General features: G+C 48.6%; 1 protein-coding gene across 7 annotated transcripts in view; it reads left to right on the top strand.

Moving 5' to 3' along the window:
* The window catches only part of CAMKK2 (calcium/calmodulin dependent protein kinase kinase 2), a 56,934-nt gene extending 34,229 nt beyond the window's left edge, over positions 1-22,705 (top strand). For 2 of the 7 annotated variants that reach the window (XM_033440950.2, XM_004276715.4), the window contains exons 10-17: positions 223-422; positions 1,164-1,217; positions 3,448-3,521; positions 3,608-3,695; positions 5,040-5,168; positions 9,647-9,747; positions 10,286-10,328; positions 19,472-22,705. In XM_033440950.2, coding sequence (XP_033296841.1) covers positions 223-422; positions 1,164-1,217; positions 3,448-3,521; positions 3,608-3,695; positions 5,040-5,168; positions 9,647-9,747; positions 10,286-10,328; positions 19,472-19,636 — 854 coding nt within the window. In that variant the 3' untranslated portion in view covers positions 19,637-22,705. The other 5 variants (XM_004276718.4, XM_049698452.1, XM_049698453.1 and 2 more) reach the window with 5 other exon arrangements.
* The last annotated feature ends 1,744 nt before the right edge of the window (positions 22,706-24,449 follow it).

Genomic DNA, 24,449 nt, shown 5'->3' with positions numbered 1-24,449 from the left:
AGTGTTTCACTCCTCAGTTTGGAGGATGGGACAACTTCCTTAGAGACACTCCCCTTATCTTTCAGAGCTGTGGGTGTTCAGCAGGTTTGAGAGGGGAAGGCTGGGAAGGGCCTGGGACCCTGGGAGAACAGAGAGGTTCCTGCCTGTGTCTCTGAGCTGTGTGGGCCACATGGAGCTCCTCACGTGGTTTTCCTGCCCCCCTCTCTCCCATCCCGCCCCCAGTACACTACCAGAAGATCATCCACCGGGACATCAAACCTTCCAACCTGCTGGTTGGAGAAGATGGGCACGTCAAGATTGCGGACTTTGGCGTGAGCAACGAGTTTAAGGGCAGCGACGCCCTCCTCTCTAACACCGTGGGCACTCCCGCCTTCATGGCGCCTGAGTCGCTCTCGGAGACCCGGAAGATCTTCTCTGGGAAGGTAGGTTTGGCCCTGCCTGCAATGAGGAGTTCTGCCTGTGTTATGGTCCTTTCAGCTGTAAGTGACAAAAACCCAACTCACTGGCTTAAACAGTGAATCCATTGGACCATGTGAATGAGGAGCGGGGTGCGTTTGTTTTCAGGCTTGGCTAGATACAGGAATTCAAAGAGGAATCCATCTCTTAGCTCTGTTTTCCTTTTTTAAAAAAAAATTTTGTCTGCACCACGTGGCACACGGGATCTTACTTCCCCGGCCAGGGATGAACCTGTGCCCCCTGCAGTGGAAGCGTGGAGTCTTAACCACTGGACCACCAGGGAAGTCCCCTCAGCTCTGGTTTCCTGAATTGGTTTCCTCCCCGGGTGGATGGTCATCAGCAGCTCCAGACTACTTTCTACCCGTTTACCAGCCTCAATAGAAAGAGCTTTTTTTTATATGAAGAGCTCCAGTGAAAATCCTGGGGTTGGCTCTGATTGGCCCAGTGTGGGTCATGTGCCCATCCTTGAACCAATCACGGTGCCTGGGGGAAGTGTTGCTCTCATTGGCCAGGCCTGGGTCCTGTGCCCACCCAGAGGCATGGGGTTTGGGGAGCAGGAATAGTCTCACCCAAACTCCCATGGACTGAGCAGTCAAGAAGACGTGGTTCCCCAAAGAAAAGCTGAAGGATTGGGTGCTGGACAGGTGAAAGCATTAGACGCCCTTTACTGCCCCTTGGCCTCTCACACGGAGCTCTTTGTCTTGCAGGCGCTGGATGTTTGGGCCATGGGTGTGACGCTGTACTGCTTTGTGTTTGGCCAGGTAACAGGGTGGGGTGTCCTGTATCCTGGGTGTTGTGGGTTGCCCCCTTGGATGAATAGTTATCTCTCCTTGCAGGGAGATAGAACTTATTCACTTAAAAAGTTATTTCATTTTATTTTCACCATTAGATCTGAATATGAAAAAAGATGCCTTTCCAGATATACATAGCTGTATATGATAGTCATATGTGTGACAAAACGAACTGTTAAAACAGAAGGATTGGCAGAGGCTGTAGAGGTTGTAAATACAGTAGTTGATGAATTTAGGGCAAGGACAGCAAATGTGCCACCTCTACCCTCTCCTAAACTGCAGATAGGCATCACTAATCAATAACGGCACTCTTTCTTCCTGAGCCTGGTACTGCCTTGATGTTCTTCTCAACAGTGTTCCTAGAAGCTGGTGTTGGAGGACTAGAATTGGAATGGAAGTTAAAACCCGTTTGGCATCATTGATGTAGGGAGTGCTGTTTTGTCTTCTTTCTGTTGTTGTTCTTTTGTTGTTTTTATATAACTGACATTTAGGGGCTTCTATTTTAAACTCTGAAGTTCAGGTTGATTATGTGAGGATTATTCCGTTTCATGAGCTTGTACTCCTATTGAGGAAAGCTTAAGAAACTAGTCCCATGAGGAAGTAAAGGAGTTTATAATCTCCTCCCCCCACCCAACATTTGATGAGAACGTTTTCGATCATATAGCCAAGTTGTTAAGAATTGTACCTCCTTACATACACTTCAGAGTGCAGTCATCAGCTAGAGCTCACTATTGGTGGTTTTCATTTTTTTCTTTGGGGGTAAAGTTTACATATCATGGAACATACAGATCTTAAGTGTACTATTTAATGAGTTCTGTCAAATTGATACACCTGTGCAATCCAAACTCTTATCTCGTTACTGCTCTTAATGAAATCATTTTCCTCGGACAGGAGTGGACCAGGTCACTTTCTGTGACCTCTTCCAACCTTCTGAGCACCCCACATAAAGGTTTCTTTTTCCAGAACAATTCCTGAGCTCCTCCTGGGTCAGGCCCTCCACCAAGTGAAAGCATCAACTTGTCACCCAGGGGTGGTGCATGAACGGGCTTCAGAGTCAGCCCGGTCTAGGCTTTGCGCTTCCCAGGACACGGCACCTCTCTGAGCTTCTGGTTTTTTCTCTTCTGTAAAATGAGAATCATATTTACTATTTTTTATGGCTTCTGAGAGGATCAACAGAAATAATTCAAGCATTCATTAATTCAGCAGGTATTTATCGAGCCCCTACTTCGTGCCAGGGATGTTCCTGGGCACTGGGTGTCAGCAGTGAGCAAGACAGACAAAACTCTCTGTCCTCTTGGAGCTGATGTTCCAGTGCAGGAGTTAAACAGTGGACAAATTCTTTTTTTTTTTAACATCTTTATTGGAGTATAATTGCTTTACAATGGTGTGTTAGTTTCTGCTTTATAACAAAGTGAGTCAGCTGTACATATACATATATCCCGATATCTCTTTCTTCTTGCGTATCCCTCCCTCCCACCCTCTCTTTCTTTTTTTTTTGGCCGCACCATGTGATATGCGGATCTTAGTTCCCCGACCAGGGATTGAACCTGTGTCCCCTGCAGTGGAAGCGTGGAATCCTAACCACTGGACCGCCAGGGAAGTCCCCAAATACATATGTAATATAATGTCAGGGGGAGGTGCTATGATGAGAAATCACATGGAGGTGGAGGGGGTGTCTGTTTTAGACAGGAGCTCCGGAAGGCCCCCCTGAGCGGGTGAGCTTTGATCAGACACCTGAAGGATGGGAGAAAACAAGCCACGCAGATGTTGGTGGGAAGAACATTCCGGGCAGAGGTAACAGCCAAATGAAATGTTGGTGCTGAGAAACCTCAGTACAGGGCCTGGTCCAGGCTAAGCCCTCACAAATCACAGCTGCTGCTGCTTTGTCTTTTGTACTGTTCTTTGTATTATTATTATTGTTCAACTGGCAGGTGGGTGAAAAGAGTGTTTGCTTTTGTATAAGTTGGTAAGTTAAAGCACAGCTACAGAGGAAAGCCAGTGTGGTTAGGAAGGCTCCAGCCCTTCTGGAAAGACAGTCCTGGTCCTTTTAGATCTTTGGGGAATGGGATCTGCTTTGTCCCTGGATTGGGCCACTGGGCTGTTTCTTTCTCTGCTGCAACCTGTGTGGAATGCTGCCTGCCCTTGCAGGACAGATGTGCCAGCCATTGATGGCCACCCTGTCCCTGACCTCTCTTTGCAGTGCCCATTCATGGATGAGCGGATCATGTGTTTACACAGTAAGATCAAGAGTCAGGCCCTGGAATTTCCAGATCAGTGAGTATTGTCCGTCTACCCCAAGTTGCCTTTCTCTCTGAGCCCTTGATGACGTCCTCCACCCCTGATGTATCTCCCATCCCCAGGCCTGACATAGCCGAGGACTTGAAGGACCTGATCACCCGCATGTTGGACAAGAACCCCGAGTTGAGGATCGTGGTGCCTGAGATCAAGGTACCTGGGGGCCGCTGCTGCCCCTTGGGGCCTGTGCTGGAGGCTCAGCCTGTGTCCTCTGCTTGGAATTGTCTGGCTCAACCCTGCCTCGGTCAGGCCCCACGCCCCTCTGTTTACAGCACTGCGTCCTTCTTGGCACCACTGCCCTCCCATGTCCTGGGGCCTCTGGGGTGCTGGGGGCTTGTGGGGGAGGATTTGGGACTCGTGTTCACTGTGATTGTGGAAGTGGGATCCGCTGCCAGCCGAGGAGCTAGCGCTTGCTCCAATTGGCTTGGGCTGATGGCATCCACCCTCCCTAGACCGGACCAGACCAGGTTTCTGTGTGCTCCAGTGTGTGGCTGCTGCAATCCTGGGGTCTTTTTTTTTTTTTTTGCGGTACGCGGGCCTCTCACTGTTGGGGCCTCTCCCGTTGCGGAGCACAGACTCCAGCCATGCATGCTCAGCGGCCATGGCTCATGGGCTTAGTTGCTCCACGGCATGTGGGATCTTCCCAGACAGGGGCACGAACCCGTGTCCCCTGCATCGGCAGGCGGACTCTAAACCACTGCGCCACCAGGGAAGCCCCTGGGGTCTTTTCTTAGACCCTGCCTGTCCCTTTGAGAAAGTACAGTTGGGGTGGGAGGAAGTTAGTGAGCAATCTGACCCCCCACCTCTGACCCCGGCCTGCTGAATTCCACTCTGTTGCAGAAAGCACTGTTAGAAGAGATCCCTACCCACCCCCTACAGCCCTGCCAATGCCACGTGCACACACATGGATCTTTAAGAAACCTAGAGATTTGCTTCGGGAGCTCCGAGGCACCTCAGCTAACTAGCAGTTGAAGAGGGGGCAGCCCAGAAGGTTACAGATAAGGGCTTGGACCCCAGGGGCAGGTGGTTGGGGGGCAGACCTCCGCCTGGGTCCTCTCCTGATTGTATCCTTCTCCCTGTGCCACCCCATGCCTCTGTTTCCCTTTCTGTGAAATGGGGAGGATGCTGCCTACTCTGAGCTGAGCCTTCCAGGCATCAGGGAGAGTTGCTGAGGAGTGATGGGTGCTCCTCAGACAACCGTGCAACGCAGATGGCGAATTCCAGGCACTTCTGCCGAGACCTGGGGCCAGGTGGCGAATCCAGCCCGGCTCACGTTCTGGCCTCGTAGCTTCCTCCCATTGTCTGTCCTTCGTCTGTTTCACATTTCCTCCCACCTCGCTGTCCCCCCAGCCTCTGCCTGGCTTGCCTGCTCTCTTGCATGCCTGACCTCAGGCCACTGCCTCTCCCCTCCCGCGTCCCCTCCCTGGCTCCGCTCATAGGCAGGGTTCCTGGGAGCCAGTTGTGCCCGCCCCTCACCCCTCCTGTCATTCGTTGAAGCTGCACCCCTGGGTCACGAGGCACGGGGCGGAGCCGCTGCCATCAGAGGATGAGAACTGCACGCTGGTCGAGGTGACAGAAGAGGAGGTGGAGAATTCGGTCAAACACATACCCAGTCTGGCAACCGTGGTAAGGTGGGGCAAACCACTGCCTGAGAGCAGGGACAGAGAGCCCGCCGCAGGCCAGCGAGGATGAGCTGGGATGTGGGCGGGCCACTAAGAAGTAGACGTTGGGCCTGAGCGTCAGGGGATGGCCGGGTCTGCCCCTCACCTACAGCTACCAGCCTCTGGGCCTTGGTCACACGTCAGGCCAGGTGGCCCCTGCGTCTTCTAGTGCGAGCTCTGTTTACAGCCGGGTCCGAGGTTACTGTAGACAGGGGTAGCCCCTCTCTAAGGATTGTACTGCCCCTTCTGGAATTCCTGCTTTCAGAGCGTGTCAGGGGAGCAGGAGGGGAAGGACCAGGGCAAGTGCCCAGGGTGGCAGCTGGAGCCGAGGTCTCCAAGACGGGTTCCCCACTGGCTGGGTCTTCAGTCCCCAGAGCAGACGACTGAGCTCGTCTCATCTCTGCCCTGTGGGCAGCTGCCAGGGCTAGAGGCAGGGCCCCCACTTAACGTGCCTCAGAAAGCTCTTCCCGACTCCTGGGACCCCTTTTATGGCCTTACATTTGGGTCCTGACCCAGGAAGAAGGAGCTAGAATTGGAGTCCTCAGGCCTAACCTCGAAGACTCAGGGAATCACCCACTTGCCAAGCCTCTGCCCAGAGGGTGTGTGGCTCCAGGAGGGAGACCAGGACCCTCAGGGCCCTGGGGCCCAGGCTGCAGTCCTAGGGGCAGAATCCGGTGGGCTGCCCCACCGCGGCCACCTCGGGAGTCCTGGGTGTGTTTGGCCAGCGTCAGCCCCAGCAGGCAGGCAGGGCCCTGGGCTCTGGGAGGGGAGGCTCTGCCGTGTCCAGCCTCGAGTGACCGCCCCCCCGTTTAGGAGCCCCCAGTGCTGGCTCCTTCGCTCCCAGCTTTGCACCTCACCCTCTGCTTCCCCACACACTTTCTCTCTCCCTCTAAAACCTGAGCCCCCGGGTGGGGCATCCATTCACATCTTCCTCCTCCTCCCCAGCCAGTGGCCTCTGCACGGTCTTTGCTGTTGAACACTCACCCACACACACCCCCTCCTTCTCATCCACCCGCTCGCTGCACCCACGTCCCGAGCCTGCCGTTGGGAAGGCAGCTGACGTCGGGCTCCCAGCGTCCACCCCGGGTTATTCTATTCCTGGTTGTGGGTATTCTTGGGAGAAGGCGTCTGACCCTAGAGGTCTGAAATAGGCATTGATTATTCAGGAAACACTTCTTGAACACTGAGTGGTTTCCCCAGGCCTGTGGTGGGAGCAGGGGATACAGAGATGAATACAACAAACATGGTGCCTGCGGACGCTGGGCAAAGAACCAACAAGTAAATTATGCAAGTAACAGAGGGGCTGCAAGGGGTACGCCTAAGAGGGGAATGCAGCCCAGGTGATGGATTGGAGGAGGGCTCTTGGAAGATGCACGCTGAGAGGATGGCGGGGTGTTAATCAGGCCGAGAGAGGGTAAAGGGCAAAGGCATTCCTGGAAAAGGGAACAGCAAACGCAGTGATCCTCTGGTGGGATCATGTCCCTGAGAAACCTCAAGAAAGCCAGGGTGGCTGAAGCGGGGCAAAGAAGGGAGGGTGGCGTGAAGCTGGACGGGAGGTGGGGCCAGGCCACACAAGGCCTGAGGCCACAGCAGAGGTTTAAGTCTTGGTCCCAAGAGGTTTGATTCAGGGGAGCGGCATGACCATTATTGGCCTTGCGAAGGTCCCACGTGGAGAATGGACTGTGGGGGGCAGGGAGGAAGTGAGGGCTTCAGCAGCTGTCTGAGAAGGAGGGGCTGGAGCGGGGAAGCCCAGGCCCCCTCCTGGCACCCAGGGTGTGCCGGGCATGGGGTTACAGAGGTGAACAAGGGACAGTGCCAGCTCTCATGGGGCTCCCGGCCTCATAAGGAAGATGGATCTGGAAAGAAAGAATCACTCTCCTGTGCCATCACACGGTGACAGGCCAACGGGTAGAGGAGCAGGCGTGGCAGGCGCCACAGGGCAGGAGCCCCTTTCGCTGGGTCCTGAGGACTGGGGAGGCCAGTCTCACCAGGGGGATGGTGCCTGCACAGGCTCAGAGGAAACAGGCCCTGTGTTCCAGGAACCACAGAGCTCGGGCCTTGGCAAGGGAGGGACCTTGAGTGCTTGCCAGGGGGCACAGCCTTCATTCTCTAGCTCAGCGTTTCTCTTTTCTTTCTTTTTTTTTTTTTTTTAAATTGAGGTAGAATTCATGTAACATAAAATTAACCACTTAAAGTGAACAATACGGTGGCATGTAGTACATTTACAATATTGTGCAACCATCACCTCTGTAGTTCTGAAACATTTTCATCATCCCAGAAGAAACCCCGTACCTGTTAGCACTCACTCTCTGTTCTCCCCTTCCCCCAGCCCCTGGCATCCATCAGTCTGTTTTCTGTCTCTATAGATTTGCCTATTCTGGACATTTCATATAAATGGAGTCATACAGTATGTGATTTTTTGTGTTTGGTTTCTTTCACTCAGCATAATGTTTTCGAGGTTCATCCACATTGTAGCCAGTCATTCCTTTCTAGGGCTGAAAAGTATTCCATTGTGTGGCTAGAGCACATTTTGCTTATCCATTCATCAGTTGATGGACATTTGAGTGTTTCCACCTTTTACTGGTTTTTTAAACACTTTTTTTTTTTCCTTTTTAGCAGCAAACTCTTTAAAAAAAAAATCCACAAGCTCAGTCAGTACATGAAACAGCTTGAAGAGGCATCATGCTCTGCTTGGAAGGAGGCCAGAGCCTTACAGGGTGTTGAGGTCACCTCCTTGAAAATTCCTTCATGAAATACAGCAGGCAAAAGCGTCACCATGAACCTTCCATGACTCCCTGACTGGTAACAGGATAAGTTCCAAACTCCTGTGGGTGAGAGATACCAAGTCAGGGAGTAAGGGAATCAGATCTGGGTTTCAGAAAGGATGGGCTGAAGGGAAGACTGGAAGGCAGAGGAGGGAAGCTGAGCAGTGGCTGAGGGACGTGATGGAGGGATATTACCTTCTCCCCAAAGATCCCCTCCACTGGCAGGTGTTTCCCAGCCAAGCTGCGGACCCAGTCTGTCTTAGGGTGGATGGGGTGGGGGACACCAAAGTGTTCCCACTCACGACAGTGGACATGCCAGCTCCCAGTGCCTCTCAGACTTAAAAAAAGGGGACTTTCGGGACCTCTGACCTCTCTTGCCCTCACACCACAGCAGCCCGTGGACTGGCCACCCTCAGTGTCCTGGGATGTTTCCTCAGCTCCTTAGACTGAGACAGATGTTTCTCATCCTCAGCTAAAATGCAGCCCCCTGAGAAACTGGTACCATTTTGTATTGTTAGTGGGACTGTAAAAAACTGTGTAGCCACTGTAGAAAACAGTCTGGCAGCTCCTAAAAATGTTAAACATAGAGTTACCAAATGATCCAAGAATTCCACTCCTAGGTGTACACCCAAGAGAAACGAAAACATTTTGTGTGGAAAGTGTCCACACAAAAACTTGTACACAAATTGTTCATAGCAGCATTAGTCAGTATAGCCCCGAAGTGGAAACAGTCCAAAGGATGAATGAATAAACAAAATGTGGCATATACACACAAAGGATTATTACCAGGCCATAAAAAGGAATAAAGCAATGATTCGTGCTGCAGCGTGGATGGACCTTGAAAACATGCTGAGTGAAAGAAGCCAGACCCCAAAGGCCACGTACTGAATGATTCCATTTATATGAAATGAGAATAGACAAACCCATAGAGACAGAAAGTGGATTGGTGGTTGCCAGGGGCTGGAGGGGAGGAGGAATGGGAACTGACTGCTAATGGGTACTGGGTTTCTTTTCGGGGTGATGTAAATGTTCTGAAATTAGACAGTGGTGATGTGAATATGCTAAAAACCGTTGAATAGTACACTTTAAAATGGAGACTTTTTTGCTGTGTGAATTGCATTTCAGTTAAAAGTGCAGTGACTCCCATCCCCCTCCCAGGATTATACCTGGGAAGCAATAGTTGGTTACTTGTTGCGTTGGTTGTAGATGGCTTTCACCAAAAATAAAGGCCTGGCCTTGAAGATGAGACAGGTTGATGGGCCAGGAGGGCATGTCCAGTGATGGCTCAGGTGAGACAGATGGTACCAGGGGTACTGGACGGACAGTACAGGCCAGCTCTCCTGGAGCACAGCGTCCCCTGGCAGTTGAGTAGGCAAGACTAGCTTATGCCAGGCCTTGAATGTCAGACTGAGGAGTTTAGACCTTATCTTGTTGGCAGCCAGGGAGCCGTGGAGATTTGAGGAGCAGGCCAGTGAGACTTGTGATGGCTGTGGCTGCTGTATCCCTGGTGGGTGTCTCTCAAAGGCCCGCCATCAGCCACAAGCCCTGGGAGCTGGCAGGCAGCGGGGGTGGGCTGTGGGGAGAAAGGAAGAGGTAGATGGGACTCGTGGAGTCGCACGAGGGAGGATGCTGCCTGGAATCTCCCCCATGTGGCCGAGCCTCCTCTTCTTTCCTCCAGATCCTGGTGAAGACCATGATACGAAAACGCTCCTTCGGGAACCCGTTTGAGGGCAGCCGGCGGGAGGAGCGCTCGCTGTCAGCGCCTGGAAACCTGCTCATGTGAGTGTCCACCTGCCTTCCTCCGGGGTAGGGAGCTGGAGGCTGAACGCAGGGCAGCCCTGCCCGGCCGACTCTGTGTGGGCCCAGCCCTGCAGCGGCCATGTCCAGAAAGACTCAGACCAGCCCCACTGGGCACACTGGGGAGACCCGAGCAGCCGCTGGCTTTGGTTTTGCCCCACCCTGGACTCAGCCCGCCTCCTTTGCTGACAGCTAATCCACAGGGAAGTTTGACCTTTCTCAGGGGGACTTGCACTTTAACGAGGGTGGGGGAGTGGCTGACAATCAGAAAGGCTGTTTGACCCCAAAGCATGCATGCTTGACGGTGGGATTTTGTCCCTGCGGTGGGTGAGCAAGGCCAGTCTCGCTCATGGGACCCTGCGTCTCACGGCGGAGAGGTGTCCTGCTCCTAACTACCCTGGCAACAGCTCCGTGAAGCTGGTGTTCGGGGTCTGAGTGTCTCTGGGGTGGGGGACAGGAATTCCATGGGTCCCAAGTGTCCCTTCTCACTTCCCTTTTCCCTCCCCTCTGGCGATTCCAGCAAAAAACCAACCAGGGAGTGTGAGCCCCTGTCTGAGCCCAAGGTAACGCCTGCCTGCCTGTGCCTTAGCCTCTGCCAGGGCCTGGGGGCGGGGGCAGCTGCAGAGCACGGGGCATCCCCACCCAGGTGGACGTTCCTTCCAGCCCAGGCTGCTGTGCCCAGGCTCACCTTGGGCCTCCGGACCCAGGAAGAAAACGAGGGGCATCCAGGGGCTTGGACCCGACGGTGGGTTGTGCATGTGGGCTGAGGCTGCGGGTGCATGGCGCTCCACCTGGAATGCCTGTGAACTCACCCAGGTCTTAGACCTAGTCGGGCACCCACATGTGCTCAGTGCACGTCAATGGCATTGAAGCTGTGTCACGGCCGAGGCAGCCCCTGCTCTGGGTCAGCGATCAGAGCCTAGATCGGGCATGCTGCGCTCGGGGGCTCCCCCCTGGGGCTCTCCAGCATCCACCCTTTCTTCTCTGATGGGTTAAGACCTAGAAAATAAGTCCCCTTCCAGCCTGTTGCAAATGAGTGTGAGAGTCCCCTGCCTCTGGGGAGGATCCGGACCTTCTCACCAGTCAGCCAGCCTCTTTCAAACACATACCCAGCTCATTAGTCCCAGCGCCTCCCAGGACAGATGAGAATTTTTGTCCGCGCAAGACTGAGGTGACAAATACTTGCACCCCTGCTGCCACTTGGCCCCCACCCCATGCCTGTGGCAGGACAGCAGTCCCAGTACTCTGCGCACTGAGCCCAGCTCACCACCTCATTATCAGCTGGGAGCTCCAGGCAGCCATTTCTAAGTTTTAAAAGCAGCTTTATTGAGCTATAAATCACATACCCATTTAGAGTGTATAATTCAGTAGTTTTTAATATATTCACAAAGCTGTGTGACCATCACCACAGTCAGTTTTAGAACATTTCCATTAGCCCAAGAAGAAACCCTGTACCCTTAGCTCTCACCACCCACTCCCCCGTTCCCCAGCCAGCACGAATCTACTGTCGGTTTCTATAGATTTGCATATTCTGGACATTTCATATAAATGGAATCATACAGTACGTGGCCTTTGTGTCTGGCTTCTTTCACTCAGCGTAATGTTTTCAAGGTTCATCTATGATGTAGCCTGTGTCAGAACTTCATTCCTTTTTTTTTTAAATTACTATTTTTTATACAGCAGGTTCTTATTAGTCATCAATTTTATACACATCAGTGCATGTCAATCCCAATCGCCCAATTCAGCACACCACCATCCCCACCCACCCCGGGGTTTTCCCCCCTTGGTGTCCATATGTTTGTTCTCTACATCTGTGTCTCAACTTCTGCCCTGCAAACCGGTTCATCTGTACGATTTTTCTAGGTTCCACATACATGCATTAATATACGATATTTGTTTTTTTCTTTCTGACTTCACTCTGTATGACAGTCTCTAGATCCATCCACGTCTCAACAAATGACTCAGTTTCGTTCCTTTTTATGGCTGAGTAATATTCCATTGTATATATGTACCACATTTCTTTATCCATTCGTCTGTCAACAGGCATTTAGGTTGCTTCCATGACCTGGCTATTGTAAATAGTGCTGCAATGAACATTGGGATGCATGTGTCTTTTTGAATTATGGTTTTCTCTGGGTATATGCCCAGTAGCGGGATTGCTGGATCATATGGTAATTCTGATTTTAGTTTTTTAAAGAACCTCCATACTGTTCTCCATAGTGGCTGTATCAATTTACATTCCCACCAACAGTGCAAGAGGGTTCCCTTTTCTCCACACCCTCTCCAGCATTTGTCATTTGTAGATTTTCTGATGATGCCCATTCTAACTAGTGTGAGGTGACACCTCATTGTAGTTTTGATTTGCATTTCTCTAATAATGAGTGATGTTGAGCAGCTTTTCATGTGCTTCTTGGCCATCTGTATGTCTTCTTTGGAAAAATGTCTATTTAGGTCTTCCACCCAGTTTTTGATTGGGTTGTTTGTTTCTTTAATATTGAGCTGCATGAGCTGTTTATATATTTTGGAGATTAATCCTTTGTCCGTTGATTCATTTGCAAATATTTTCTCCCATTCTGAGGGTTGTCTTTTCGTCTTGTTTATGGTTTCCTTTGCTGTGCAAAAGCTTTGAAGTTTCATTAGGTCCCATTTGTTTATTTTTGTTTTTATTTCCATTAATCTAGGAGGTGGATCAAAAAAGATCTTGTTGTGATTTATGTCAAAGAGTGTTCTTCCTATGTTTTCCTCTAAGAGTTTTATAGTGTCCGGTCTTACATTTAGGTCTCGAATCCATTTTGAGTTTATTTTTGTGTATGGTGTTAGGGAGTGTTCTAATTTCATTCTTGTACATGTAGCTGTCCAGTTTTCCCAGCACCACTTATTGAAGAGACTGTCTTTTCTCCATTGTATGTCCTTGCCTTCTTTGTCATAGTTTAGTTGGCCATAGGTGCGTGGGTTTATCTCTGGGCTTTCTATCTTGTTCCATTGATCTGTGTTTCTGTTTTTGTGCCAGTACCATATTGTCTTGATTACTGTAGCTTTGTACTATAGTCTGAAGTCAGGGAGTCTGATTCCTCTAGCTCCGTTTTCTTCCCTCAAGACTGCTATGGCTATTTGGGGTCTTTTGTGTCTCCATACAAATTTTAAGATTATTTGTTCTAGTTCCGTAAAAAATGCCATTGGTAATTTGATAGAGATTGCATTGAATCTGTAGATTGCTTTGGGTAGTACAGTCACTTTCACAATATTGATTCTTCCAATCCAAGAACATGGTATATCTCTCCATCTGTTGGTATCATCTTTAATTTCTTTCATCAGTGTCTTATAGTTTTCTGCATACAGGCCTTTTGTCTCCCTAGGTAGGTTTATTCCTAGGTATTTTATTCTTTTTGTTGCAGTGGTAAATGGGATTGTTTCTTTAGTTTCTCTTTCAGATTTTTCATCATTAGTGTATAGGAATGCAAGAGATTTCTGTGCATTAATTTTGTATCCTGCACCTTTACCAAATTCATTGATTAGCTCTAGTAGTTTTCTGGTGGCATTTTTAGGATTCTCTATGTATGGTATCATGTCATCTGCAAACAGTGACAGTTTTACTTCTTCTTTTCCAATTTGTATTCCTTTTATTTCTTTTTCTTCTCTGATTGCCATGGCTAGGACTTCCAAGACTATGTTGAATAATAGTGGTGAGAGTGGACATCCTTGTCTTGTTCCTGATCTTAGAGGAAAGGCTTTCAGTTTTTCAACACTGAGAATGATGTTTGCTGTGGGTTTGTTGTATATGGCCTTTATTATGTTGAGGTAGGTTCCTTCTATGCCCACTTTCTGGAGAGTTTTTATCATAAATGGGTGTTGAATTTTGTCAAAAGCTTTTTCTGCATCTATTGAGATGATCATATGGTTTTTATTCTTCAATTTGTTAATATGGTGTATCACATTGATTGATTTGCGTATATTGAAGAATCCTTGCATCCCTGGGATAAATCCCACTTGATCATGGTGTATGATCCTTTTAATGTGTTGTTGGATTCTGTTTGCTAGTATTTTGTTGAGGATTTTTTCATCTATAGTCATCAGTGATATTGGTCTGTAATTTTCTTCTTTTGTAGTACCTTTGTCTGGTTTTGGTATCAGGGTGATGGTGGCCTCATAGATGAGTTTGGGAGTGTTTCTTCCTCTGCAGCTTTTTGGAAGAGTTTGACAAGGATGGATGTTAGCTCTTCTCTAAATGTTTGATAGAATTCACCTGTGAAGCCATCTGGTCCTGGACTTTTGTTTGTTGGAAGATTTTAAATCACAGTTTCAATTTTATTACCTGTGAAGGTCTGTTCATATTTTCTGTTTCTTCCTGGTTCAGTCTTGGAAGCTTATCCCTTTCCACGAATTTGTCTGTTTCTTCCAGGTTGTCCATTTTATTGGCATAGAGTTGCCTGCAGTAGTCTCTTAGGATGCTTTGTATTTCTGTGGTGTCTGTTGTAACTTCTCCTTTTTCATTTCTAATTTTATTGATTTGAGTCCTCTCCCTCTTTTTCTTGATGAGTCTGGCTAATGGTTTATCAATTTTGTTTATCTTCTCAAAGAACCAGCTTTTAGTTTTATTGATCTTTGCTATTGTTTTCTTTGTTTCTATTTCATTTATTTCTGCTCTGATCTTTATGATTTCTTTCCTTCTGCTAACTTTGGATTTTGTTTGTTTTTCTTTCTCTAGTTCCTTCAGGTGTAAGGTTAGATTTTTTTTTTTTTTTTTCTTGCGGTACGCGGGCTTCTCACTGTTGTGGCCCCTCCCGCCACGGAGCACAGGCCCTGGACGCGCAGGCTCAGCGGCCACGGCTCACGGGCCCAGCCGCTCCGCGGCACGCGGGATCCTCCCAGACCGGGGCACGAACCCGCGTCCCCTGCATCGGCAGGCGGACTCCCAACCACTGCGCCACCAGGGAAGCCCAAGGTTAGATTTTTTTATTTGAGATATTTCTTGTTTCTTGAGGTAGGCTTGTATAGCTATAAACTTCCCTCTTAGAACTGCTTTTGCTGCATCCCATAGGTTTTGGATTGTCGTGTTTTCATTGTCATTTGTCTCTAGGTATTGTTTGATTTCCTCTTTGATTTCTTCAGTGATCTCTTGGTTATTTAGTAACGTATTGTTTAGCCTCCATGTGTCTGTGTTTTTTACGTTTTTTCCCCTGTAATTCATTTCTAATCTCATAGCGTTGTGGTCAGAAAAGATGCTTGATATGATTTCAGTTTTCTTAAATTTACTGAGGCTTGATTTGTGACCCAAGATGTGATCTATCCTGGAGAATGTTCCGTGTGCACTTGAGAAGAAAGTGTAATCTGCTGTTTTTGGTTGGAATGTCCTATAAATATCAATTAAGTCTATCTGGTCTGTTGTGTCATTTAATGCTTGTCCTTCCTTATTTATTTTCTGTTTGGATGATCTGTACATTGGTGTAAGTGAGGTGTTAATGTCCCCCACTATAATTGTCTTACTGTTGATTTCCTCTTTTATAGCTGTTAGCAGTTGCCTTATGTATTGAGGTGCTCCTATGTTGGGTGCATATATAATTGTTATATCTTCTTCTTGGATTGATCCCTTGATCATTATGTAGTGTCCTTCCTTGTCTCTTGTAACACTCTTTATTTTAAAGTCTATTTTATCTGATATGAGGATTGCTACTCCAGCTTTCTTTTGATTTCCATTTGCATGGAATATCTTTTTCCATCCCCTCACTTTCAGTCTGTATGTGTCCCTAGGTCTGAAGTGGACCTCTTGTAGACAGCATATATATGGGTCTTGTTTTTGTATCCATTCAGCAAGCCTCTGTCTTTTGGTTGGAGCATTTAATCCATTCACGTTTAAGGTAATTATTGGTATATATGTTCTTTTTTTTAATATAAATTTATTTATTTATATATTTATGGCTGTGTTGGGTCTTCACTGCTGAGTGTGGGCCTTCTCTAGTTGTGGCACGTGGGCTCAGTAGTTGTGGCTTGCGGGCTCCAGAGCTCAGGCTCAGCAGTTGTGGTGCACGGGCTGAGTTGCTCCGCGGCATGTGGGATCCTCCTGGGCCAGGGATCGAACCCGTGTCCCCTGCATTGGCAGGCACACTCTTAACCACTGCATCACCAGGGAAACCCCAATATGTATGTTCTTATTACCATTTTCTTAATTGTTTTGGGTTTGTTTTTGTAGGTCCTTTTCTTGTCTTGTGTTTCCCACTTAGAGAAGTTCCTTTAGCATTTGTTGTAGAGCTGGTTTGGTGGTGCTGAATTCTCTTAGCTTTTGCTTGTCTGTAAAGCTTTTGATGTCTCCATCAAATGTGAATGAGATCCTTGCTGGGCAGAGTAATCTTGGTTGTAGGTTCTTCCCTTTCATCACTTTAAGTATATCATGTCACTCCCTTCTGGCTTTTAGAGTTTCTGCTGAGAAATCAGCTGTTAACCTTATGGGAGTTCCCTTGTATGTTATTTGTCATTTTTCCTTTGCTGCTATCAATAACTTTTCTTTGTCTTTAATTTTTGCCAATTTGATTACTATGTGTCCTGGTGTGTTTCTCCTTGGGTTTATCCTGTATGGGACTCTCTGTGCTTCCTGGACTTGGGTGGCTATTTCCTTTCCCATGTTAGGGAAGTTTTCGACTATAATCTCTTCAAATATTTTCTCGAGTCCTTTCTCTCTTTCTTCTCCTTCTGGGACCCCCTATAATGCAAATGTTGTTGCATTTAATGCTGTCCCAGAGGTCTCTTAGGCTGTCTTCATTTCTTTTCATTCTTTTTTCTTTATTCTGTTCCGCAGCAGTGAATTCCAGCATTCTATCTTCCAGGTCACTTATCTGTTCTTTTGCCTCAGTTATTCTGCTATTGATTCCTTCTAGTGTAGTTTTCATTTCAGTTACTGTATTGTTCATCTCTGTTTGTTTGTTCTTTAATTCTTCTAGGTCTTTGTTAAACATTTCCTGCATCTTCTCGATCTTTGCCTCCATTCTTTTTCCGAGGTCCTGGATCATCTTCACTATCATTATTCTGAATTCTTTTTCTGGAAGGTTGCCTATCTCCACTTCATTTAGTTGTTTTTCTGGGGTTATATCTTATTCCTTCATCTGGTACATAGCTCTCTGCCTTTTCATCTTGTCTGTCTTTCTGTGAATGTGGTTTTTGTTCCACAGGCTGCAGGATTGTAGTTCTTCTTGCTTCTGCTGTCTGCCCTCTGGTGGATGAGGCTATCTAAGAGGCTTATGTAAGTTTCCTAGTGGGAGGGACTGGTGGTGGGTAGAGCTGACAGTTGCTCTGGTGGGCAGAGCTCAGTAAAACTTTAATCTAATTGACTGTTGATGGGTGGGGCTGGGTTCCCTCCCTGTTGGTTGTTTTGCCTGAGGCGACCCAACACTGGAGCCTACCTGGGCTCTTTGGTGGGGCTAATGACAGACTCTGGGAGGGCTCATGCCAAGGATTACTCCTCAGAACTTCTGCTGCCAGTGTCCTTGTCCCCACGGTGAGCCACAGCCACCCCCACCCCCCGCCTCTGCAGGAGACCCTCCAACGCTAGCAGGTAGGTCTGGTTGAGTCTCCCCTGGGTCCCGATGCGCACACTACTTTGTGTGTGCCCTCCAAGAGTGGAGTCTCTGTTTCCCCCAGTCCTGTCGAAGTCCTGCAATCAATTCCCACTAGGCTTCAAAGTCTGATTCTCTAGGAATTCCTCCTCCCGTTGCCGGACCCCCAGGTTGGGAAGCCTGACGTGGGGCTCAGAACCTTCACTCCAGTGGGTGGACTTCTGTGGTATAAATGTTCTCCAGTCTGTGAGTCACCCACCCAGCAGTTAAAGGATTTGATTTTATGTGATTGAGCCCCTCCTGCCGTCTCATTGTGGCTTCTCCTTTGTCTTTGGGTATGGGGTATCTTTTTTGGTGAGTTCCAGTGTCCTCCTGTCGATGATTGTCCAGCAGCTTGTTGTGATTCTGGTGTTCTCGCAAGAGGGAGTGAGAGCACGTCCTTCTACTCTGCCATCTTGGTTCCTCTCCCAACTTCATTCCTTTTTATGGCTGAATCATATTCCATTGTATGGATATACCCACATTTTATTTCTCCATTCATCCGGTGATGGACATTGTTTCCATTTTGGAGGCTATCACACATGAATAATGCTGCTGTGAACATTCTTGTAGAAGCAGCAGCTGTTTCCGTTTGTGAGGAGTTGGCTTCTGAGATGAAATTTATTGGCCACCGTAGGAGTCAGGTGCTTATATGATAATATAGGAAGACCATTTGGGGATCATTTATGCTTAAAAAAGGAGCAGGGAAAGAGGCAGGTAGCCATCAGAGCCAGTCATCAACAGCCTGCGAAGGCCGCCTCTGTCCCTGCCAAATTGTTCCCAGCCATCTCTGCAGCAGATGATGGGGTGACCCCGCCTATGCTTTGAGCCTCACAGGGTGACAGGGTGAAGCCTAATGGGCTGGCCTTTGCTGGGCCCTTCTCTTCTCAACCTCAGTTTTAGAGTTTGCCTCCCTTTTCCTGCAAGTCTGTTGTTTATTTCACCTTTTATTTTTAATGAGATCAAAGTTGCAAGACACCAAAGACTGATATTGGCCCAGAGGACTTTACTGCCTCTTTATTCCCTCATCTCAGTCCCAGGAGCACCTGGGGATTACCTGCCCTTGCCCTCAGCCCACCGATGGGATGTTTTGGTTGTCCCAATTGTCCAGCACTCTGGAGCTCTTAGGGCTCAGTCAGTCGTTAGAGGCCTTGGGCCCATGGCCCACTAGCTGTCTGCAGGGAGACCAGCTGGTGTGAGCAGGCAGCTGTAGGGCCTCATTGGTTATCCAGTTACAACTCTCCTCTCAGGAGACTTGACACCGTATTCTTTGGCAGAAACATAAAAGCCAGTGAGTTTAACAAAGAGGAGTTTCTTCCTAGGAATGTACAGACATCACGCTTGCCCTTCCCTCGTGCAAGGGCAGTTGCCCTTTGGGCCTAGGGCTCACAATAGACATTAGTCCTGCATAGCAAGCCCAACGGCTCCCCTTAGGAGGGGCACTGTTTGCTTGATGATGGCAAAGGGTTTGGGCCTCTCCTTAGGGACTTTTCCTCACATTTCCCATCGCACTGCCCATGTCTGTCACCCCAGGCAGCTCTAGCTGGGGACACCAGGACACTTCTTCCCACCAACTTGGTCTCCTGCTCTGATCACACATTGCCGAGTTGAGGGCCCTTCTCTTCGTCGGAGGTGTCCCCTGGGCCTGTGTGCGGAGGGCAGTTCTGTTGACGACCGTTTCCTGAAGGCTGGCTATGTGCCAGGCGAAGTCAGGCGTGCTGCTCGTTGCCCCCAGGAAACGCACCTGGGGGCTGAAGACGAGTGTCACGGTTCCTGCCCTGCAAGAGCTTAGAGCCTAAAGCCCTTGGTGAACAGGCCCCAGTGTGGAGCCCACACATGACTTGTGACATGTGCCATGATTTTAGGTGTTAGGCCCCTAGATTAACAGCTATTTTTATAGTTCCTTGCTATTTTTTGCACATGATGCTGGTTTTCCATTTACAGAGGGGATACAAAGTCTCCTTTGAAACTTTCATGTGAGCAAGAAAAACGGGGGGGAGAATCTAAAAGAAGTTAAGTAAATAATGTCCGTCCCAGGTGGTGCGGGGCCGCGGGAAACCTTGGTTCAGGGCCGTGCCAGCATTGCGCTGCGTCTTAACACAGGTTTTCTGTTTGGTGAGCAGGAAGCAAGGCAGCGAAGACAGCCTCCGGGGCCCCGACCCGCCTCCCGTGGGGGAGGAGGAAGCGCTCTTGTGAAAGGCGGCCCAGGGGTGGAGAGTCGGGGGGCCCTGGCCCCCGGCTCCGGCAAGCGGACGCATCCTCCGTGGCCGGACGAGGTGATGGAGTAGCTGCCGGACCTCGACCTCGCATGCACGTCTCACCTCCGCGGGCCGCGCCCTGCGTTTCCATAGCAGCATGTCCTACGGAAACCGAGCACGTGTGTAGAGCCTTGACCATCATCTCTGGTTATTGTTGTTGTTGTTTTTCCCATTTGTTTGTTTGATTTCTTTATTGTTTTAAAGGAGACAAAAAAAAAAAAAAAAGACGACTCCATGACATCGACCTTGGCCGCTGGCTGGCTGAATGGGAGGGTGTGAGGAGTTGCAGACCCAAAGCCACGTACATTTGGGGACACTTGCTTTTTAAAATGTTTTTATGCCAAAAATCCTTCCTTGTGAACTGAGAATCATGTCAGATATACCAAGTGAATGTGTGTGGAGTTTGAAAATTGGGGAAAACTGGCAGGAAACTCTGGTGGTGTGGTCTGAGACCACACTCGCTGCATTTGAAAGGGAGGGGAAGAGCGGGTGTGATTTTGCACAAAACCCCAAGACCCGAACCGTGGCACCTTCTAGAACTGTGGACTCAAGGAGTCAGGACAGGGCTGGCCCTCAGTAGCTGCAGGGAGCTTCGATGCAACTTATTCTTAAGAATGACTTAAAAATTTTTTTATAAGTAGAGCTGTAGTCAGGAAAACGGAAAGGGCTTGACACTTAACAGCTTCCCAGGGGGGATTTTCCAGCCTCAGAGGCGCATTCAATGGTTGTGGTGGGACATCTCCCCTAAAGGACTGAACGAGTGTGTTTCTTTATGACAGCCGCTCAAAGCTGAAACTTTTCTTCAGTAGTTGAGGGAGCTCTGGTAAATCTCTTGTTAAATTACAAAAACTTCAGGGTGAAATCCTACACTTCCATGTACATTACATGGCTTAAGAGTAAACAACAACAAAAAATACTTTCAATTTTCTAACCAGTCTGAACTCTAGAGCAGTTCAGAAATCATTTCGAGCTTCCAGGATCTCTCCCATGGCTTCAGGGATGTGATCGGAGTTAGAGCCAATGAAATCTATGCCTGTATATTAGCAGCTCACCTTGTTTATAACGTGTGTATTCTAGAGGCTGTTAAGGTTCTGTTTTCTTCTTAAATACTAGCTGATTGTTGTAGTCAGTGAAACACTTATCCAGTTTCTGAAGGGCCAATTAAGAAATGCTTTCATTCAGCTGAGACACAAACGATCATCCTTACCGGCAAAGCTCTGTTTGGATCTATACAATAACTTTAGGGCACCCTTTAAGAGAAGATGATTGAAACCTAGAGCAGTCCTCAGGTCCACGGGAACCAGGGCTTGGTACAGGGAGTTCCTTTTTGTAGCCAGAAGTCCAGAAAGAAAAAGTTTACCTTTTTGACTTCCAACTAACCTTGGGAAGTTTGGCTGCAGTTCAAGTGGACTTCTTCCAGAGCCACACATAGGTGAGTGTGAAGTTCAAGAGGGAGGAAAATTGGAAGGGCTTCGTCTTCCTTCCTTCTTTGGAATTCCCAGTGCTCTGTGGAATCTGGCTTGGGGGAAACAGTGTCAGTAACTGGGCTCAGAAGGACGTGCTTTCCTGTGGTTTCTGGCTGATCAGTGCTGGTACGAGGACTTTTTGCAGAGAGACAGAGAAGCAGGCCTTGTTCCCCCCATCCAGCGCGTTCACAGAGCCCGGGTGTTCTTGGCGTCCATCAGTCTTCATAAGCTCTTGACTGTAGTTTAGCCAGACTTTTCTTGCTACCTTAAAAGCAGTACCGAGTTAGAGAATGCTGGTTTCCAAGAGCAAAGGACACCCATCTGCTGGAGGGTCCTCTGGCCTGCTTGCTTGCTTTCTGTAATCTGGTACTTCCTCTCACCTCCTGTGCTTGTTTAAATTGACAGGCTCCAGCCTTCCTGGGAGCAAACAGGGTCTGGTTAGTTTGCAGTAAGCACCTTGCAGTGGTTCAGGTCAACCAGTCCTTAGTCTTAGTCCTAGCCTGTCTGTTTGGACTCTGGCCTGGCCGAGTGGCTCGCCCAGGGAGGGCGGGCAGCATGCAGAGCCTCTGCAGAACTCCTCCTGTGTTTACACAACTGCATCAGGCGACGCCATTTCTCCCACCACGAAACTCTCCGTCTAAGGGTTCACATGCGGAATGCCAGCGATCAGGCAGCACTGAGCTATGTAGGCAAGTGGGTTGGGGGAGGCCCACGTTCATTACTTTTTTCTTTTTTTTAAACTAAGAAACACCAAAGAAAGCTGTGGAAAGGAACCGCCCCACTGAGAAAAGTATAAGCAGAGAGGGCTGTAACGTAAAGCATTAGAGCTACTTGGAGCGCAAACTCTTGGGGTTTGTCTCCACTCCTAAAGCACAAACGTTGATTTTTTTCAAAAGCTGGCTCTGTCAGGAAAGGGCAGAAGCTTTTCCAGGTAAGCAAAAAGGATGCCTATCCGTCTCTTCCATTACTGGCTCATCTGTGGGACCAGTTTGGTGTAAGCAAGCGGTGGCCTGCACCTGTGGCTTTGAAGCAGCACATGTTCTCTACCCATCTTCCTTCTGTCCTGTTCCACTTCCCCATCTATTCCACAGCCTGGCCAGCGGCTCCCATAAAGCCTTATCTAGCCCCTTGTTGGCACTTGGGGCCTGAGAGGCCATCTCCCCTCTGGTCTGGGCTTTTCCGTGAGTTAGGGCTCCCCTCCTCAAAGCCTTTCAGGACAAGGAGGGGAAAGCTGTGCATTTAGACACAGGTTCCACCTGTCGCTCTCACCCATCTTCCAAAGGGGAGCTTCACGTTGCCAGGGGAAAAGAACCAAGACCTCCACTCACTTCCAAGGTGCTAGGGAAGGTTTCAAGGTCGTTGATTCCCATCTTCTCTCCAGCTTTACGGGCCGAGTTTCGTGGGACTGCTGACTTTTCTATCCTGTGATTGACTTCATGCCCGATGCTTCTGTTTTATTCCTGATCCTTTCTACTATGCATTTTCCTTTTATCAGGTGTACAAAGTTAAATACTGTGTATTTATCACTAAAAAGTACATGAACTTAAGAGAAAAATAAGCCTTCGGTGTTTTTCCACAAATGTTTAAGCTTCTCTGTAAACTTGAAATAAACAGACAGCAAAATGGTGCAAAGCCTGGGCCTCTTCGGGATGTTTTTGTTGGTCGTTTAATTAAGTCAGTGCTCTCGAGGTCATCTGTCCTTATGTCTGTTTTCTTTCCTTAAGCTGACAGCAAGATCAGATGCCCATCAGGGCTGATGTACTCAGCAAATCCCTAATTTAAGCATGTCCTGGTACCTCGCTACTCAGAGTGTGGTCCCCGGATCAGCAGTGTCAGCATCACCTGGGACTGGGTTAGAAATTCATATTCCCAGGCCCCATTTAAACAAGATCCCCAGGTGACTCACCTGTAGGCTGAAGCTTGCAAAGCACTGCTCTGCCAGGCAGGTCACTGGCAGATAGGTTCTTCTGACGGAGACCAAACAGGCAAGCAGCTACGGTAGCAGTTTGAATCACACATTGAATACGTCCCGTGGGTAGGCATGCAACGTGACACTTCACCCGTGAGGTAGGTTATTAACCCCATTTTATGGATCATCATCTGTAAACTGAGGCTCAGAAAGTAGGCTGAATTTGTCAGCAGATTCAGTGTTCTGCAGAGCCTTGATGGTTGCCGGTTTTCATGGCCTCTGGAGACTATTTTAGAACGGTTGCTTTCTCTAGACTGCGGGCTGAGGGCTCCCTGTATTCTAAATGTGAACCTAGCCCACAGGATTGCTTTACTAGCTTTGGACTTCAGTTTTCTGTTATCAAGCGACAGTAGATGAAATCTGAAAGATTCCTGTTCCATGACTGCAGAAATACAACATTGAAATACGGGCCTTCCAGAGACAAGAGCAGGTGTTCCTATTCAAAGACCCCACTGAGAATCTGATGAAGGCGAGCAGAAATGCACACAGGTGCATCACTTTGCACAGTTTTAGGGGTTTCAGAATCTCCTAGAAGGTCATCCATGGATGCAAGGCTGAAGGAACTCTACTTAAGAGGCAGTGCCAAGGAGTGCCGACAAGTGGGGCTGTAGCAGAAAGCAAGATGATTCTGGTGAGTTAAAGGACAGTGCCGCCCCCAACCCTCATCCCACCTGGCTGTAGCATTCCATTTTAGAAAAGGGAGGCTGAAAGGAGTCTTCCTCACTCCAGTAACCATCACTCCTTAGCCTGCAAGATCATAAGCCTTTCCTAAAAATTCCAGCTCCATGTGACTGGTGTGTTCAAGCAGGCATTTTTCAGAAAGGTAGCTTGAACCAGAACTTCTTCAAAGGGGTCTGTAAACTTTTTTCTTTTTTCCCCAGAGCAAGAAAAGCCCAGGTTGGCCATTTATCCTGCAGAAGCAGAGCACTTCTAAAATAAACGTTCCCTCAGCAGTTGGAAATGAATTCCTAACGAGGAGGAGGGGCAGGCTGCTTTCTTTAGGGAGATCCTGAACACCTGATGCAGAATAAAGTCGGTGTGAAGGCAAGCTAGAAATAGCTTCATTAACATTTCAAATCGGTGGCAAGGTAGGTGTAGGGGGTGCTGCTTTTGGTTGGAGGTCTCTGGAAGGCAAATGAGGAGGAGGGAGGATAAGCCACCTTCATGTCACCTAAAACTGTTCCCTGTAGTGTAGACCCACACTTGTATGTAAAATGTAAGCACCGGTAAGACAAACAGTACACCACAGAAAAAAAATCTCGTAAACTCTATAGGAACACAAGCTAACAAAGATCACACTTCTTAGGTTTTAAGAGAAGGTTAAAGTTGAAAAAAAAAAAACCCTAAGCTCCAGCAATAGACTGTTTCAGGAGCACAGTGAGCTGGGAAAACAAATGGATTTACTGGT

This window comes from Orcinus orca, chromosome 15 (assembly GCF_937001465.1).
Source record: "Orcinus orca chromosome 15, mOrcOrc1.1, whole genome shotgun sequence".
In the NCBI taxonomy this organism is placed as follows: Eukaryota; Metazoa; Chordata; class Mammalia; order Artiodactyla; family Delphinidae; genus Orcinus; species Orcinus orca.
The sequence above is the reverse complement of the archived record's forward strand: the minus strand, read 5'-3'. Positions and strand labels throughout refer to the sequence as shown.